The sequence below is a fragment of the Zootermopsis nevadensis genome, unplaced genomic scaffold, assembly GCF_977971745.1.
Source record: "Zootermopsis nevadensis isolate Lab colony 2312 unplaced genomic scaffold, Znev_1.0 Znev_ptg000024l, whole genome shotgun sequence".
Classification (NCBI taxonomy): Eukaryota; Metazoa; Arthropoda; class Insecta; order Blattodea; family Termopsidae; genus Zootermopsis; species Zootermopsis nevadensis.
Window position 1 is genome coordinate 14,261,409 of NW_028259156.1, and position 17,703 is coordinate 14,279,111.

Genomic DNA, 17,703 nt, shown 5'->3' on the forward strand with positions numbered 1-17,703 from the left:
AGTGATGTATTAACAGTCTGTGTATATAGACGGAATACAAATAATGAAACAATTGCAAGAATTAAATTGGCTTCAGATAACTTTACATTAAGAGATTCCCTACCTAACTTCATAGAGCAGAGTCCTTCTTCAGAAGCAGATAGATTAGAGTAGGCGTAAACTAATATCGACATTGATAAATGCAAACAGGAATGGAATACTACGATTATGTCTGTGTGTCCTATTAATCAATTCTACACAATATGACGAATACTCTTCATATTTAATGCGTTCTTTGCAGTAAGTTTATGAAATATAAGTTAAACACTTTCTTTAACCATCTCAATCCTCTTAATGTTTAATATGTATATGAGTCTTATTCATGAAAAACTGTAGGCTACTTCAGCAGGACCAAAACAGATCAATCGCATTAAAAAGTATCACATGCATCACGCCTCATACATCTTCTTTACTACGTCACAAATCGTTTAAACGATACATATCGGTGCACATTTGGTGGAAAACGAGGCTAGCCATAACACTGTCAGAAAACACGTTGCATCCCTTTTACATTTCCAATTCTAAGCCATCATAGCTCACGGAATTGAGCTGTCTCCCCGTTATGGAATGAGGCCGGGGGTTGGAGGTGGTGGTAGCGTTTCGATCACAGTTCAGGGTTTTCCATGTCACTAAAGAACTTCAATTTCCAGAACGCCTGACAGGATAAAACGTCCATATTGCTATGTTTTTTTCTGTAGTATCCAAAAACACGCATGGCCTACTGAAGAAGCATCTGTGACTGAACACCCATGGACTCTCGATTTTTCATTATAATGATCATCAAACTCATGCAACAGTCTGACGTTTCGGAGGTAACACAAGTTTGCGTCTGAATTTAAAATGTGAGACAGAGACATAACGTTTCAAAACTTAAAACCTAGGCCTACAGGTCTTTTACCAAACCCGAGTCGATGTTACTTCCATCCTTAAGAAAATCAGAAATAACGTTTTTTTCCGCCCTCGTGTTTCCATCTCATACATCAGTTCACCCAGACAGACCTACACATCATACTAGCTTCAAAAATATCGAAGAGAAACGTTGACAGAACCCCTTGAAGCTCTCTAGAGGAAAGGATTCTAGGATATGTGAGTAAATATTGATACAGATCACGGAAAGAAAGGCATTTCTGTTCCTACACATCATAAAATACAGAACAACAAAACAAAATTAAAATATCGAGAATTACATATCAGTATTCTGGGTTGACGCCATGACGTCTTGTCGGTAGTCACCCACGTTTCGGAGGAACCTATTACCTCCACCTTTAGGGTAGAAGAAATAACTACAAGACTTCACGGATTCATAATCGAGAAGACCACAGCACAAGTGTTCATTCTCACACAAAAACAATACTGAATTTTACATAAATATAAACGTTCGTATTCAGATGACCGTGTTCTGGGATTGTAGTCTCGTAGAAATTGTCCGGCGTTTCAGAGGCGCTTACTGCCTCCATTATTATCGCCCTGATGATAGAGGCAGTAAGGACCTCTGAAACATTAGTAAACTTGTACCAGATTACAAGGCGCTACAACTCAGGCGACAGTCATCTTTATCATTAATAATTTTTCACTGTTAAATCAGTACCTAAAACATCAGTGCGATGCATATCTACCAATTAAACAAAAGCATTCATAATTTATTACAGATTTTTTATAATATTCAACGTAAAGAATACCTCATAGAATGATAATTATACTAGCATTTATAACTGACAAAGTCTTCAGCAAAACATGTCATCTTTCTATAAATGTTCTGCTTTGTCTTTACTTTTCGAACATCCATGGGTGTTTCTTTGTAGTCAAAGTAGACAAATAGGAAAGCCAACAAGAAAGGAAATGTAAAAGACAAAGGCATAGAAACACGAAAGCAATTGCATAAATTATCTTAAAACAATACAAAAAATCGAAAACAACCTAAGCAATATAAAGTAACTGATGATTCGAATTCTAGTTAAAGCAGGCTGCTGACGGAAATTTAAATATTTAACATTAAATCGAGTCACTAAGCGTGTCAGTTTTAAAGCTTACTCAGCGACGATAAGTACGTACAGTGACATCGAAAGGAAAGACATTCAAGCGGACGTGGTCTCTTCGAGGGGTAACACCCGCCTTGAAGGCACTGACTGCAATCACGAAAAAATGAGGTGGTATACGCTGAATTTCACACAGAGTAGCCTACGAGTAGGGCCCACCTTGTCTGCACGAGTTCCAGTGAATAATCGCATTTCTGTACAAACTATAAAATTATTATGGCCTGAGTGATCACATTCAGACTTTATTGGTGACTGTAAGCACTTAACCACTCCGACAGTATATTATGCTTCTAATTCTCTGGTACTAAACTGAACAGTATGGTGCATTGGCAGCGCTTCAGGTTTTCAGCCGCGAAGTACCCAGGCCAAATCTTGTTCTGACTGACGATTTTCGTGATTTCCCTCAGTATCTCCAGGAGAAGGCCGCGACAATTCCTTGCAACTGGCCACATCTATGTTCCATATATTTTGTCATGATCATCTTTCTGTTTAGCTTGTCAATGTACAATCTCTGTAGCTGAAAGAGAGTCGATAAATAACTTAAGAAAAATCATCGATCTAGGTTAAAAGTGATGCTATCCCTCGTGCTTACGCAAGCACGCCTTATCACCGTATTCATTGGAAGGGATATTGGGTAGGCTTAACACCCGGTCCAGACAAAAAATCCTACCTTGCCGGGAATCAAACCCCGGTCATACGGCCTGTAATCGAGTCACAACTCTGACTGAGCTACACAGGATTCTCACGATTCCTCGGGGTTGTCATTTTCCGGTACCCATGAAGTTGCTAGAATGAATTTAGGTCTATCTGTTATTTAGTGCTCCGTTCTTCTTATGTAAAATTTTGTTATTTTGTAAAATCGTTTCCATTAAAAATCTGAGTATAAAAGTGTACTCCAGACTTGAATAAGCCAACACATATTTACTTTTCGAGTTTTCATACCTTATTGATCTTCATGTTCATTAGCTGCAGATACAAATATATTATTGCGTGTTCGAATTTAATGTTGCATTGTAGAACTGCGTGTTTCAAATAAAAGATGTAGACATCGCATTTGATGATACATGCCCACTTTTATACAATAAGCCTTTTTTTTTTAAGAAAATCTATAATATTATGACGTCAGTTTCATGTGAATAAATGGGGAATATGGAACCAACTGGAGCCAGAATGCAATACGTCTACACTTTATGTGAATAAAAAATGTTTTACATAAAATTCGATTAGATACTTCTGAGAACAGCTGTGTTTGACGTTGCTTTACGCTGACAATGTCAACCTTAATAAGCTGTGAAGCCATATATCTGCATGTGGCTGATGTATGACGCTGAATACTGAGGACGTAACCTAACTCACCATTATGGTACATTATGCAGCACAGGATATACCAAGTACAGCTCCAGTCTTCCGGCTTCAAGATATATTTCGGTGGAGTTTAGACGAATGAGATATGCATAACACCGGTCGCAAGTCTTCTCGTTAAAGGACATTGCTTTTTGGGTTATTCTTTGCTTAATATGAATATGATAACTGCTCCGCTAGCAAATAAATTGTCCTCCGTTTTCTGAACACACAGGTTCATTACCTTTTTCACAAAATCCCGCCAATATCTGGATCCTATCCCGAGTCCATTGAACTTAGTACACATCCTCAAATCCAATATTTTCATTAACATCCATTTTAATATTATGTTCTCAAGTATGACTGAGTGTCTCAAGTGTTACCTTTCCTTCAGGCTCATAGACTGAAGTTGTATGGGCCTATTTATTTTCATCCCTCCATGCGTGTTTCACTTAACAGCATAAGAACCTCTTCACTATGGCATTTTCTTTATCCTATCGCAACATCTTCTCGCTCCACCACCTCTTATTGGCTCAAATGTTTAAAATGTCATCCCAAACGGATAAACAGAAAGTCCTTAAAGTGGCAATATAGTTTACCCTGCTAAGAATCCCAAGAAGTTGCAATAAAAGTTTCATTTTTTTTCGTCAGCTTCCATAGACAGTGCAAACTTCAAAGTGAAGTCGACAAGGAGTACTCCACGCCTGTCTCGGTGATTTGGAACCTCAAAGAGATGTTAACACCAACTGTGTGAACAATATAGTAAAAGGCACACACCAGAAATAGTGGGTGAACAACGTTTTTCTGAAGACACTCCTATTGAACAATTGTCTCGCCTTTTATAGCGAAGGATTTTCATGTCGTCTTGTTTTCTAAAGGGCAGAGGACTCAAAGTAAATCCGAACACAATAGAAGACACTGAAAACTGCAATTGACAGAGATACCACGTAAGAGATCGCAAAAATTTGTAGTTACTTTGTGAAATGTTCACCCACTTCAAGTAGATCAGCAGTCAAATCTGCGCATTTAATGATCGGCAGTGAATAGCTCCGCCACTGCCATTGCAGTCGCTTGTGTTTGCAAAGGAAGGCAAACTGCCCCCTTCGTCACGGGAAATTTATGTTCCTAGGTGCGTCTCAAAGCAAAAAATGAAATTCGAAAATTCATGTCCTCCCTGCCTCATATATCATGGCCCAGACTAGATGTTAGATTTCGATCAAATACAGTACTGTGAATGTACATCAAATTTTGTAGAACAGTTATGACTTCGGTTCAGTTTTGAACATTTTAAGGACCTGTTTACTAAAGAATGTGAACTGAGTCATCTAGCAAGATTTTTATAAAATATTTTATACACCATTTGACCTAGCATATACAGGTAGCCCTCGATTTTCGCCGGGGATGCGTTCCTGGACGAACCGGCGTAAATTGAAACTCTTTTATAATGTAAATCAATGGGAAGTCATGCGTTCCCAGCACCCAAACATTGACGAGTAATATAATGACATTACATTTAAAGCTTTGAAATAACGTAAATAAAATAAAGGGAATTTAAAAAATATATTTTATACACTTACATTCGGCAATTCGTTGGTCCCCGCGATTGACTGCGATTCTTTCATGTGATTGATGTGTACAGTCATCTCTGCTGTTATGCGATAGTTGCATTCATGTAAGACGCCGTCCTATAGAAAATCGCGTAGTAAAAATAACCCCGGTACCTCCGCAGAGATTAAATTAGTTCTTTGAAAGTTTAAAGCGCCAGGAATGAAATTTCATAAGAGCAAACTCGCATATGCAAAAGTTTGCATTTCACAAACAGCTTTTACCGATTCATCGATCTCTTTGGAGCAAATTCGCGTTAACGAAACATACGTAATTGCAGAGATGACTGTATTTATAATTTTTATTCAAAATCAGCGATGTAAGAATTACGATTTAGTATAAGAATCAGTACGAGATACATTGTAAAAAGTTATAAATAACAGTAAAATATATTGTTTCCACTTTTTGACTTTCTGGTTTCAAAATCGGCGTTATTCTGAATCGGCGCAAATTGAACCGGGGCAAATCGAGGGCTACCTGTATTAGCATTGCCATGCACTAGTTCCATTAACCTTAATTCATATTATGAGTCATTTACTCTTATGCCTAGATGAACTTGCATCTTTTGTCTCTTTGCAGATACTGATAAAACATTAAATATGACTACTGCCACACCACTATTGCCATAAGCTTGATTCGTATGGAATTAATTTTTACCTATACGTATGTTCTTGATCCTTCGACAAATTCTGACAGAACTCCATAAACGTTATTTCCGTTACACGAGTTGTATTCAGAGTGATTTGTCCCGGGAGGGCATAAATACATTTCTGTATTATCACGATCAACATTTACACGAGACAAAAGAATATGCCTGAATAAAACTTGCCGCTCAGTCATGCAGCAGCTCATAGCTGTTCGATTTAAACCTCTTTAATACCACGTGCATCTGTCACTTCGATCTATTCATTTTCTCTTTCTTATTTTACCCAGAGCTTACCAGTGCCTCTGAAATGCACTCGTATTCTGTTTTATTGTTCGTATGCTGTGCTGAAGCTGTGTATACTCAAATGTGCCATATATGATACGATGGCATCAGTCTGCTCGTATAATCTCATTCGAAATTCTGTAGCACAAATCCACTTCGCATTTGCATCAAATCGTATCCAAGCGCGTCGTACCGAAAAACAACACGAAAATAAAATGATCTCAAAAGAGCTGTTCAAACGCGTAATCCCCAAACGGGGGAAAAGTTCCACGAGAATTTTCAGGAAATTTTAAATTTTACATATAAATTTCGTTTAAGTATATTGTATTTATATAAGGAACCTATTGGAAAAAACATTCTTAAAAGGGACTGTTAAAAGTCGACAAAATAATGGTATTATTTAATGTGACCAATTTTTCAAACCTTGAATGATCAATACTAAAGAAGAACAAGAATAAATATACGAGGATAAAGAAGGGAAAAGGAATAAGAAATGCACGAGAAGAGGATATCACAGGCGGATGGGGAATAAGATGAACGAGATTCGAAAGAAAGAAGAAAAGAAGGGAAATCTGTAGGAGAAGAGAAGGAAACCACCATTCCATAAAAATTGGTATCTTTCTTGATCTCTGAAAGGGCTATATACACTTATGTAATTTATGACATATTCCTTCCATTACCCCATTGTATATTCTGTATATTATTTCGCCTTATTATTGTTGTATGGATTCAATCAAACCTCAAGAACTTCACATCAGGCTCAAGTTCCAACAATTTAGCTCAGAACTTCTGCAGGAATTCACAAAAACAATTATGACGACCTTGTTGAGACAGTTTTAACTTATTTAATGCAGCTAATACAATTATCTTATGTCAGCCTTGCATGATAAGAAACATTTGTTCTTATAGACACAGTGTTCCAGTCAATATGAACAAATTCTTGTCTACGTATTCTGCTTGTTCAGACACATTGTGGACCTGTGAATCAAACGGAAAGCAGACGTGTGATGAGTTAGCTTTCTCATCGTGTTTTCTGTTCAGCGGATCGGAATGGTTCTGATAGTAAGCTCAACACTTCGTTCACTCTATCTTCCATTTCACACATAACCCAATAATGTAGAACCTAACGAACCCAGAATTGACTTTTCAGTTTCATTTACTAACAGCAACCTAGCTAAAATAACGACACCAAAAGATTCTTCGTTGCAGAGAGAGGTCCCAAACCACCAGTGAAACTTCAGCTGATACTGTCTTGCCTCATTATTTACCCCCCCCCCAAAAAAAAAAACAGGAGAGAGGGACATTAGATTAGCTTTTCACCACCAAATCATCTCATACATTGTACTTGTTAAATATAAAAAATAGTTTCTTCCTAGTTTATCTGTAATGTACCAACTTGTGACATAAAGTCATATTAAAATGATTATAAATGCTGAATCTTTAGTGGATGGAAAATACTATCCCGGTATGTGTAGCAATTTTTCTGAATGGAAGTGAACTATTTTACACACTTAATATAATATCACAATCCAGTTCTAATGCTAAATATTTATCTCGTCAACTAGCTTTTTACAAAAAGGAATGTAAAAAAATATGGGCGATCAATGTTTGAAAACATAATTACACATAAATTAGAAGCTTCTTATTTCTCTGCGTAGACACCCTCCCTACCTTTCAATGCAATGTGCATAACTGTCCATAAGATTACTGATTAGGCTATTGAAAAAGCGTCCTTAAGTGGACCAAGAATCAATCTAAATAACTGTACGTAATTCATAGCAAAACTACGAACGTCATTGGGGAGTAGCAGGCCAATTTTTTATATATACGACGAGTGCAAACAGTGAAATACACCGCAATGAATGTGAAAGTACGAGTTTTCACGACCTTTCAAATTAATTTAAATAAAGGTGTAATAGGTTCCCCACAAATCCGGCCGTCCTCCTGCTAGACATCTCATTTCCTTTCTCGACAGCTCCAGAACTAAAGAAAATAAATGAATGGTTTGTAGAGGCAGAGCCCCCCCCCCCCCCCCCCCCCCCCACCTTCACTGAGCTCCAGTTCGAGAGAGCATCGTGTGTTAGCAGCTCTGAGGTCAAACACGACTCGGCATAGACGCATGTATTCTGAATTTATCCTGTAGGCGAGGAGTGTTAATAATTCACGGCGAAGTTTTGCTATCCTAATACCTGCATAACCATCATTTCAACGGAGATAGCCAACTGGCGTCAGAACTTCATGGTTCGTATAATTCAGGCGCCGTGAAAATGGAGTTAGTCTACATTCAAGAGCAAACATGCTTGAGACCCTGTTTGTTTCGCTTACTGTCTCTACATTATGACTTTATAGAACGGCGTAAACTTCCTCTCCCCATTTGTTTAAAATCCAAATATCACTTCGAAGGAATCATCCTATTTTGGCGTCAAAATGAGAATTACTAACTTCAGAGACTGCAACATTATTTCCCTCAAAATTGTTGGCAACGCTGTAATACCGAGATTGAATTTCGAGGGGCCGTGTATAAAAGAATGGGCTTTATGGTTTCGTGATGATATTGTACAAACAACTTGGTTCGTTTCCGGGATAGATGACAACAATTCTTGTGTTCAAATATTCTTAGTCTTCGTATTTCGATGTTATTACTTCAGCAAATTCAGTACAGTCTCAGACTCCAAAACAACAGATTAGAATTTACTAGCTTAAATAAAAAAAACTGGGTAGCTATGATTATTAGACAGAACATTACAAACGACCTTGACTCTTTATGGAATTTTATTATTATTTAGTGTTCTGTCTGACGACAGGTCCATATGAACAGGATCCTTCCATCCTTTTCTCAAACTGGGACCTGTTCATATACGTTCTTGGCAGATGATCCAGAAGTGGTTTGCCATTGCCTTCTTCTGTGTGTGAATGGAGTAATTGTTGGGATGCCACGGAGAAACCGGGGAAGAAGCCCCCGGAGGAAAACTCCGTGTTGCCTAGACCACGGCCTTGCCCAACACAAGTTATAAATTCGGGCACCGCCGGGAATCGAACCCGAGACCCCAGGATTACAAGGCCAGCGTTCTAACCGCTAGACTACCGTGGGATTTATATTTATTAAAAGCAATTGGAACAGTGTGTGCATTGTTGAGGTCCGTTTCTTGACCCACTTCGGCTCCTGCTTTATAGGCAACCCACCATACCGTCTCACGCAACGACAGTCATCGACACACGACTGAAGTTCCAGTAATCGATAGACAGTCGAGTATAATTCGCTCTCTCTCTCTAGTACGCTACATGCAGTCATATAACTGGCACTGATCTACATACGTCAAATGATCACACATATTTTAATACTAATAGACATTAATCGCTGTAAAACCTCACTTAGACGCTTCTAGGTGAGTTTTGGGGTTCTTATGGCGACGAAAATGAAGATGGCTGTCTTCAGTGATGACCCTAATGATGGGAGCAGTGAATGCCTCCCAAACACAGGTTAATATCTACCAAAATTCATGGTACTATATCCCAGAAGACAGCCATCTTCAGAAAGCATGAAGTTTAACTTCATTAATTGTCTCCATCATAGACATTACAAAGCTGTATTTATGGAAAATCTCCTCAAGTATATACATCCAGTACTTAAATGTACGAAACGTAACTCCCAAGCACATGGCGTCCTGACATAAGCCAATTCTAGTACACAGATGAGTCGTTGTGTACACAATGTATAGTCATTTCTATAACTTGTCCGTGTAACAAATTTCACTATTCTGTCGACAAACAGTTCATAAATTATCCAATCAGAATCTAAACATAGTATGTATTTTGTACTATCGCAACATAAATTTTTATTTTATACAAAAATAGCCTAATTAAAATATGGTTAATTTTTAAAAATATGTCGCCACACAAAATTTCGTAGTTTTTCTGAATCTCGAGACAAATGCCGGGAATGTACCGTCTCTGCATTTGAAGTGACCATTCTCCAGATATTTCCCCACAAATATTCTGCTTGAATTCCTTCTCTCCCCAACATAGCCACATTTACAATTCGCCCCAGCATTGTATATTTCACTTTCCTCACTTTTAAAAAGTTTGCAATTAATTATAAATTAAACAGTGAAGTAATAAGTTCTGTTTGTTTCAAAAAAGCATTTCCTCGAGAGAAGTATTGGATATAAGAAATAAGTTTTAGAAACTCGTTCGAAAATAAAGGGGGGATGGTGAGGAGAGGTGCATGCAGCATTGATCGGGCACCCCGACGCCCTGTTGCCGTCTGTTTCCATGTGCAATGCGTGACACGTTTCCGTATGAGCCATTATCCGGACCCGGCGGTCAGCTTCATTAAGCGTACGTCACACTTGCATTCCATTACACCGATGAAGAATGTTCAACCGTCCAACTTCCGCAAAGTCCCTGCAGCTTAGCGGTTGCCTTCTATATAGAAGTACGCTTATAGAGATCAAAGTTTAGGTTGGTGTCCAAGATGGGATAATTCTGTGGGGCAATGCCCGTATCTGGATCTGGGCTAATATGTACTGCACATTGAACCAAGATGTGAGGGAGTTTACAGGATAATGGAGATACTAGTCCTATGGAAACTTTCAAGTAGCTAATTATTCAAATAATCAACTCCGTGTGGACGAAGGAAATACATACTTTTCTTTGCTGTTACTTCATAACTAACTAACTAGATGGCTTACGGAACCTGAAGGTTCATCACCGAACTAATCAAAGCCTTCCATTGGTCCCTGTCCTGGGCCAGCAAAATCCAATCGCCTTCAACTCCTAACTCCCATGAATCACACCTGATATTATCCTCCCATCTCCGTCTAGGTCACCCCAGCGGTTTCCTGCCTTCAGGCTTCCTGACCAACACCCGGTGCACACCTCTTTCCCCGCCCATCTAATTCTTCTCGACTTAATCACCCTGACAATATTAGGGGAGGAGTTACTTCATATGTCTCGCAAAAGCAAATAACCTTAAGCTAACCGCAGAAGCTCAATTGGTAGAGTGTTTGCCTGATATGTGGGCGTTCAAAAGCAAATGTTAACCAAACCGCCTTGGTGACAAGGTGATAAACGTGCTGGTAACTACCGCTGTGCAGTTTCTGCGACAAGAAACATCTGTAATCAATACACGTGAGAATATAACAAATAAGGACAAAATACCAACATGTGACTTGGGTTAATAATACACTTATACGGTTGGTTCGTGCAAAGTATAAGGCAAATCGGAGTTTGCGCATTCATTGCACGACACAATTTTTAGTTATCGTACCCTACCGTTAAACACCCCGACTCCCCTATATGTCTTGTGTAACGCATTTAATAAGATTACTATAAATACCGTACATATTCCCCTTCACTATAATGGCTTCTGCGTTTCTGGAAACTTCCGAAGCTCTTGAAAGTCTACGTTCTCCTCTCATGCGGGCAATGCTGCCGTATGCAGCCCGTGATGTCGGGTGTACTACATACAGCATATATGGCGACATTTTGTGTCACGGTCACGCTATTAAAAGGATCACACAGGTCAAACCCTGTGGGACCTACAAATAAGCAAACTTGAGAACAGCGAGTGTGTATCATTCAGTGCATCAAATTAAAACAAGTGACTGTCGGATAGTGCTGGTATATTTTTTGAAGTGTGCTGTGTATGCTCATATACATCCAACACCGTACAATTTTGTAAAAGGATGTACTGAAATTTTCGTCGCGAATTTATTTCGAAAATTGTGTGTAATTGACTAACTAACACTCCGTAAGGATGGTTTGCCCGTAATTGACATCAATTTTCGTCGTTACACGTAAGGATTAATTAGTACCTCATCAAATTCTACTCACTCCTTACTCTAGCGTATCGGCTGCAATTACGTCTCAGGGTGCACCCGTGTGAGAACTGCCAAAGCCCTCTCACTGAATCATCTTGGCTTGACGATGCTCGTTCAGGTAAGCTCTACTGCTACCCTTTACAAATTCCTGCGTAACAGAACGGTGCTGAGTTCAAACAAGAATCTATCAAAAATATCTTAAAATTAAATCGATATATATATCTTAAGTGCGTCATGTTTGTGTTGAATCAAATACATATATTTATTTTTCACAGTCTATACACAAACTTATTTAAAATAATGTTGTTAAAATATTATAACATTTACAGTATAAAGTATATTATGTTATATTTATGGCGCTCCTTTATCGTAGTACGACATTACATTATTCGGCGCTTTTATTTTTGAACGACATGTTTCGATGTTTTATGACATCATCTTCAGGTTTATCAATTTATATTATTTTAAAAACTATTATACATTTTGATGCATTGCATTTATACTGTAAATGTTATAATATTTTAACAACATTATTTTAAATAAGTTTGTGTATAGACTGTGAAAAATAAATATATGTATTTAAATCGATATATTTCAATGATATCAATATTACTAATGTTTATTTTCATGGATTTGAGGCAGTTATATTTGATTCAGAACATAATTCCGTTTCCCCGTTATTAAAATAACTCTTTGCCACTATATTAATAAAATCATAGAAATAAGTGCAGTCGTGTGTTATGAGATACTGTACAGGTCTGCTTCTGTTTTATTTGCATTCGTACAAAAATGATAGACGGTCATAAACCATTTCGGCATCTCCTCAAGAAATGATCACGGAGAAATAGTCTTACATAACAGCTAAATAAGCTTCTGTCAGTACAAGATCAGGAATAATAAAACGTGAATATAAACTCCAGCGTGGTACTTTAATACAATTGCTTGTCTCTCTTCAAATCCAGGCAAGTTACGAACAGCACCGAAGCTGCATTAACATTTCATGAAGCATCCTATTATCATTTGTGATCAGCGCAGACACTTTAAGTCATCATCTGACGTCATTGATGCTCGAGTCAGAGCGCGCTTGCCAACAAGTATTAAAGTAACGACACGTGTAATAATACCGTCACAAGTAATTACGTTTCGTCATTCTAACATCTCAGATTGTGATCTTATAAACTGGCAGAATAAACGTGTTGCTCCAGCACCTGAAGTTGATGAATTTAGTAAAGTAACTTATACAGAGTTATCACACACATTTGCCTCAGTCAACTCTGGTTTCATAAACAAATTAAGGATTATACAAAACGTTTCAAAGTAAGCGTCACACAAACACACCACCACTGAAATTTTATGTACGCGTATAAAAAAAAGACACGAAAACACAAAACATAAAACACGATGGGCCAAATTGGGAAAATTTTACATTTAAAATGACAGGCGGATAGGCGTATTACTTCACATACGCTACGCTGTCTCCCCATCTATTCGATTTCTGTTCAACTGGGGCGCACTGACAGCAACTGAGATACAGGTTGGCCAAGCTTCAAATGGGACTCAAACAGAAATACTACACCCAAAATAAAGAAACACAGAAGTGTTATTTGTAAGTCAGTGTTTGTTTTGTTATTCTACCCCCATCATATACAATAAATATTTACATTTGACATGCCGGCATTCCTGTGTGGAAAAGTCGGAGTTGACTCTTTGTAACTTCTTCGCATTCGAGATGTTTCGACTTCAAATCTCAGCCATGGGGCGCGTATCCCGACTTACGTTCTTGTGGTTTTCCTCAGTCCTTTCCTGTAAATGTTGTAATCGTATCTTAATACAGACTACGATCACTTCCTTACGCATCCCAGACGTTTTCTGCAAACGAACTGCAACAGCGATGTAAACGTCGTAAAAATTGTTGTCTCTGATGTGCCATGACTAGAAAAGTAAAGGTTTGGTCTCAGAAGACAGCCATGTTCATACAAACCACAGTCGGGATAAGCGGTAACCTAATCCCTATTCATTTTGAAATAAATTTGCCGAAATTCTGTTGTAGACGTATCGTAATCAGGACACGACCTCAATAATTAGTCCTTTCGTCAATATTCTTGAATTGCGTTCTCACAGCAATGCCACCTATTGGTGACGAATAGAACTTGTTGAAGGTGGCCTCAGACATGGCTGCTCTCTCCCAGAAATCATAACAACTAATGTGATAAGTACTAGCCGCCGTGAGAACCTCAAACCTCACTGAATAAACATACAGAATTGGAGCAGCTCCGTAGCTACAGACAGCAGACTCATGAGAGACAAAGTCCGGTCGGGAGGACGGTGGGTGGTACAGCGGCCATCGCACAGACCCAGCACCCACACAATCGATCCCTGGTTCGAAAACCACCGCCGCCCTTTCTGACAAAGATCAAAAAGGAAAGACAATCTGTCGGCACAGTGACCAATCATCCGAAGATGGGGGTAGAGTCGACTTCTCAAACGCCGTGTTTATCTGCCAGGACAATGAAGCTTACGGTTATAGTTGGTCTACACATAAAAGTGCCTCGCCTAATTTTTTTTATTTTTCAATCTCCTAACAACCCAAACATCCACGTTAGCTTGACTGCAATTTTACCAAATTTCATCTCCATCTTTGCGAGAAGAAAACAGATTCATAATATTTGAAAACAAATGCCTGAGAAGTTGTGGAGTTTCATAACACGCGCTCTTCATAAACAGTTTTTAGGTAGATTCAGACCATGAGGATAATATGAGTGCGACATGTAGCATGCATGAATTAAATTATAAATTCATACACAACAGTAGAAGAAAACTGAATAAAGGCGCCAGATCTGGTCTGGGTGTGGCGCCAAAGAGAATCCCCGGGAACATAACTCAGGTCATCCAGTCCGTAGCTTAACAACACCATTAACGCTCCATACGTCCGTAGTTTTCGCTTTGAAACAACAAGCATTTCTTCTGCGTATACATTCTATATTGCCAGGGATTGTACTTTTTCTTTCATAATCCTACAAGCCGAATCAACGCTAGTTTCCTAGTCTGTTAGCCTATTGCAGAAATCATGAGGCTGCAAAGTAATAAGCAGACAGTGTGTATGTAGGAACAACGTCTTTCATAGGGAAACAAAAAACTTCATTGTTCTAACATATTAAACGTAAATAAGCTGAAAACCTGGTAGTATCTTTGCAGTTTGCTGTTAAGCGCTTATTACAAACCTTCAACGTTTCCTTCATATCTGCTACCGTAATAAAATCTTATGTCGCCATTACGAGGTGCGATCGGAAAGTTTCAAGACTGTGTCAATAGAGGGCGAACCGGATGTAGTATGAGCTTCTGCCGCTAGGGGGTGCGGCCTACATTCATAGTGAATCAGTGTGCCAGCCGGCATCATCGAATTAGCATTTGTTTCTTAGTTACGGGCGTTTTGGTAGTGCATTACACCGACCCTCCTGCGATTTCGGAATGGCGGATTTTCATGAATAAAGAGTGTGCATCAAATTTTGCCAAAGACTCGCCAAAACGGCTACGGAAACCTATGAAATGCTAAAGCAAGCGCAGTCTTGAAACTTTCCGATCGCACCTTGTATTTTTATTTTGTTCTTTATTGGTGTCTTAGTTTATAGCGACACAATCGCATCTAATTTACATGTATGTGTAACTAAAGTATACTGTACAAATGAGATGTGTTGATCACCTACTGTAAACACATCGCTTTAAAAGATATTGCAGTAGAAAGAGACAGCTTGGAAAGACGGAGACGTTTCTATGTGCATTCTTTGAACCTTGACATTCTCAATACTGCTTCATGTTCGGAATAGTTTCGATCAAAAAGCTAGCGTCTTTCTTATTCTTAAGATGGGGTAAGAGTGTCTCTGTGGAATTCTGGCCGCTAACGAGTCAATTGTCTATCCACCTTCCCATATACGACACAAGACTGAATAAAGAAAAAACAGTTGCCCAACACTGGAAGGGGAAAGTCGAAAGACTCAGAAGACCCTGAAGATGGAGACAGCAGTTTTATCCGAATCGTCAATATCTACCTTCAAGTGCAGAGAGCATTACAGCTCTGAAGGGCAATATCGACATACTAACCACAGCGAGAACCTCAAATCTTACCACCTTTCCTCTCGTGTTACCTGACGACAGCTACCAATTTACAACAGCCCCTAAGCCAACAAAATCCATTCCACATCCTCACATTCTACATATTTAAGATTCGTCCTAATATTATAATTCCATTTAGTTTTAGGTCTATTTTCTACATCTCTATATTAAAATACACTACGACAGTTTCCTACAGCATCCTTTCGATTTTAATTTTACTACCATCAGAATAATTATAATTATCCCACTATAATAGATACTGGGAACGACCCGTTCTTCAAGTGCCTGAGCACTGCGGGTCCCAACTTTTCATTGGCTCGATCTATAGATATTTTGGTAGGACTCCTTCGACGAGGCACTATAGTAAAATAACTATGAAAGTCATAGAGGAGAAATGATTTTCGAGAAAACTGTCGTCGTATAATTTAATGCAAGAGAAGATACTGCTTGAAAGGCCTAAGCACCGACAACACCATTTCAGTCAAGAAGGCTTAAATTAATGAAATAGAACGAGCAGACATACAGACAGCAGCCTTATCGTGGGAATTGAAATGATGCACTAAAATAGTTCTAGGGGCAGACTGGCAAGCTCTGAAGTTCACCGACCTCTCGTCATTGATTTCTGTCTTGAGTCACTGCCCGTCCTGCAGAAAGGGCGATGCGTCTAAGCGCCATAATGCAGCGCGCATGTTACAAAGAATCAAAAGGTTTGTTCGGCGCGTGGTCGTTACTAGATCAAAACCGCGGAAACCCTTATTATAATTAAATCTTTCCACGTATTTCTTCAGGTCTGCTAGGGAAATTATGTGACAGAGTCCTTATTACTATTACCTACATTGCAATTAATTTTATATGCATATTTATCTCTCTACTTGTGTTATTAATATGAGGTATTTGCTCAAACGCCCCACATAAATATCACTATCTACACAGATCATATTTCCAAAAGCACATCGGTAGATTTTTAAAGCAGAATTATGAATAGAACGCGAAGAACGCCTTCATTTCGTTCACAATTCAGTATAAAACTTGATGCAAGATTCTGAAAATATATTTGCTTCCAAGGAAAACACTGCGACCGAATACATGTATCAGAATCCTTTCTGAAAGGGTAACAATCAGTCAATTAATCCACAAACTCCCCACCATTAATGAATCCTACGATTCATCATCGACGTCCGACAGTGGAACCCATCGTGAACTAGTAGAATCCAGCCCACACCGTCACACCCTAGTTCTTTTCGGATGCATTTTAATATTATCCCACCATTTTGGCCTAGCCTACCTACATGGTCACTCCAGTTTTAATTACTACAATTTTATGTGCATTCATCTCTCTCGTGTGTGCAATATGATTCCATCTCATCTTTCTTGATTTTATTAACAGCATCCTGACAAAGGGCCTATTTGGTGGATATCGATAGTACATGTTATGAGGCTCTTTATTATCCAACTTCTTCCGGTTTTCTGTCATCCCCTCCCTCATTGGTCCAAATAGCCTGCTCAACAATCTATTCTTAAACACCCTCAACCTATGGCCTTCCCTTAAGATAAAAGACAAAGTTTCGCGTCTACTAAATAACAGATAAAATTGTTCTTTCACACATTTTAGTCGATATATTTTTAGACAGGCATAGGGATGATAAGAGATTAAATTTCTTCACACGGAGAGTCTTCTAGCTAATGATCCCGAGTTCGACTAATTAAATTCTGAAACTGGAATCTGACGCTAACTGTTGCTTGATTTAATTTAGGAATGCCTAGTATAAATCCATTTTGTCATGTTGTATTTAGTCAGAAATTACCGAGACGCATAAACAAT

At 38.6% G+C, this 17,703-nt stretch overlaps 1 protein-coding gene across 2 annotated transcripts in view; it reads left to right on the forward strand.

Annotated features, from left to right (window-relative positions):
* The window catches only part of Dyrk2 (Dual-specificity tyrosine phosphorylation-regulated kinase 2), a 158,269-nt gene that overhangs the window by 765 nt on the left and 139,801 nt on the right, over positions 1 to 17,703 (forward strand). Inside the window, exon 1 of one of the 2 annotated variants that reach the window (XM_087355352.1) lies at positions 11,812 to 11,889. The exons of the other annotated variant lie outside the window; for it this stretch is intronic. Within the exon in view, the coding sequence (XP_087211478.1) occupies positions 11,878 to 11,889 (12 nt within the window). The 5' untranslated portion in view covers positions 11,812 to 11,877. Of the gene's footprint in view, positions 1 to 11,811; positions 11,890 to 17,703 lie in introns of those variants that run through there. 2 annotated transcript variants of the gene reach the window in all.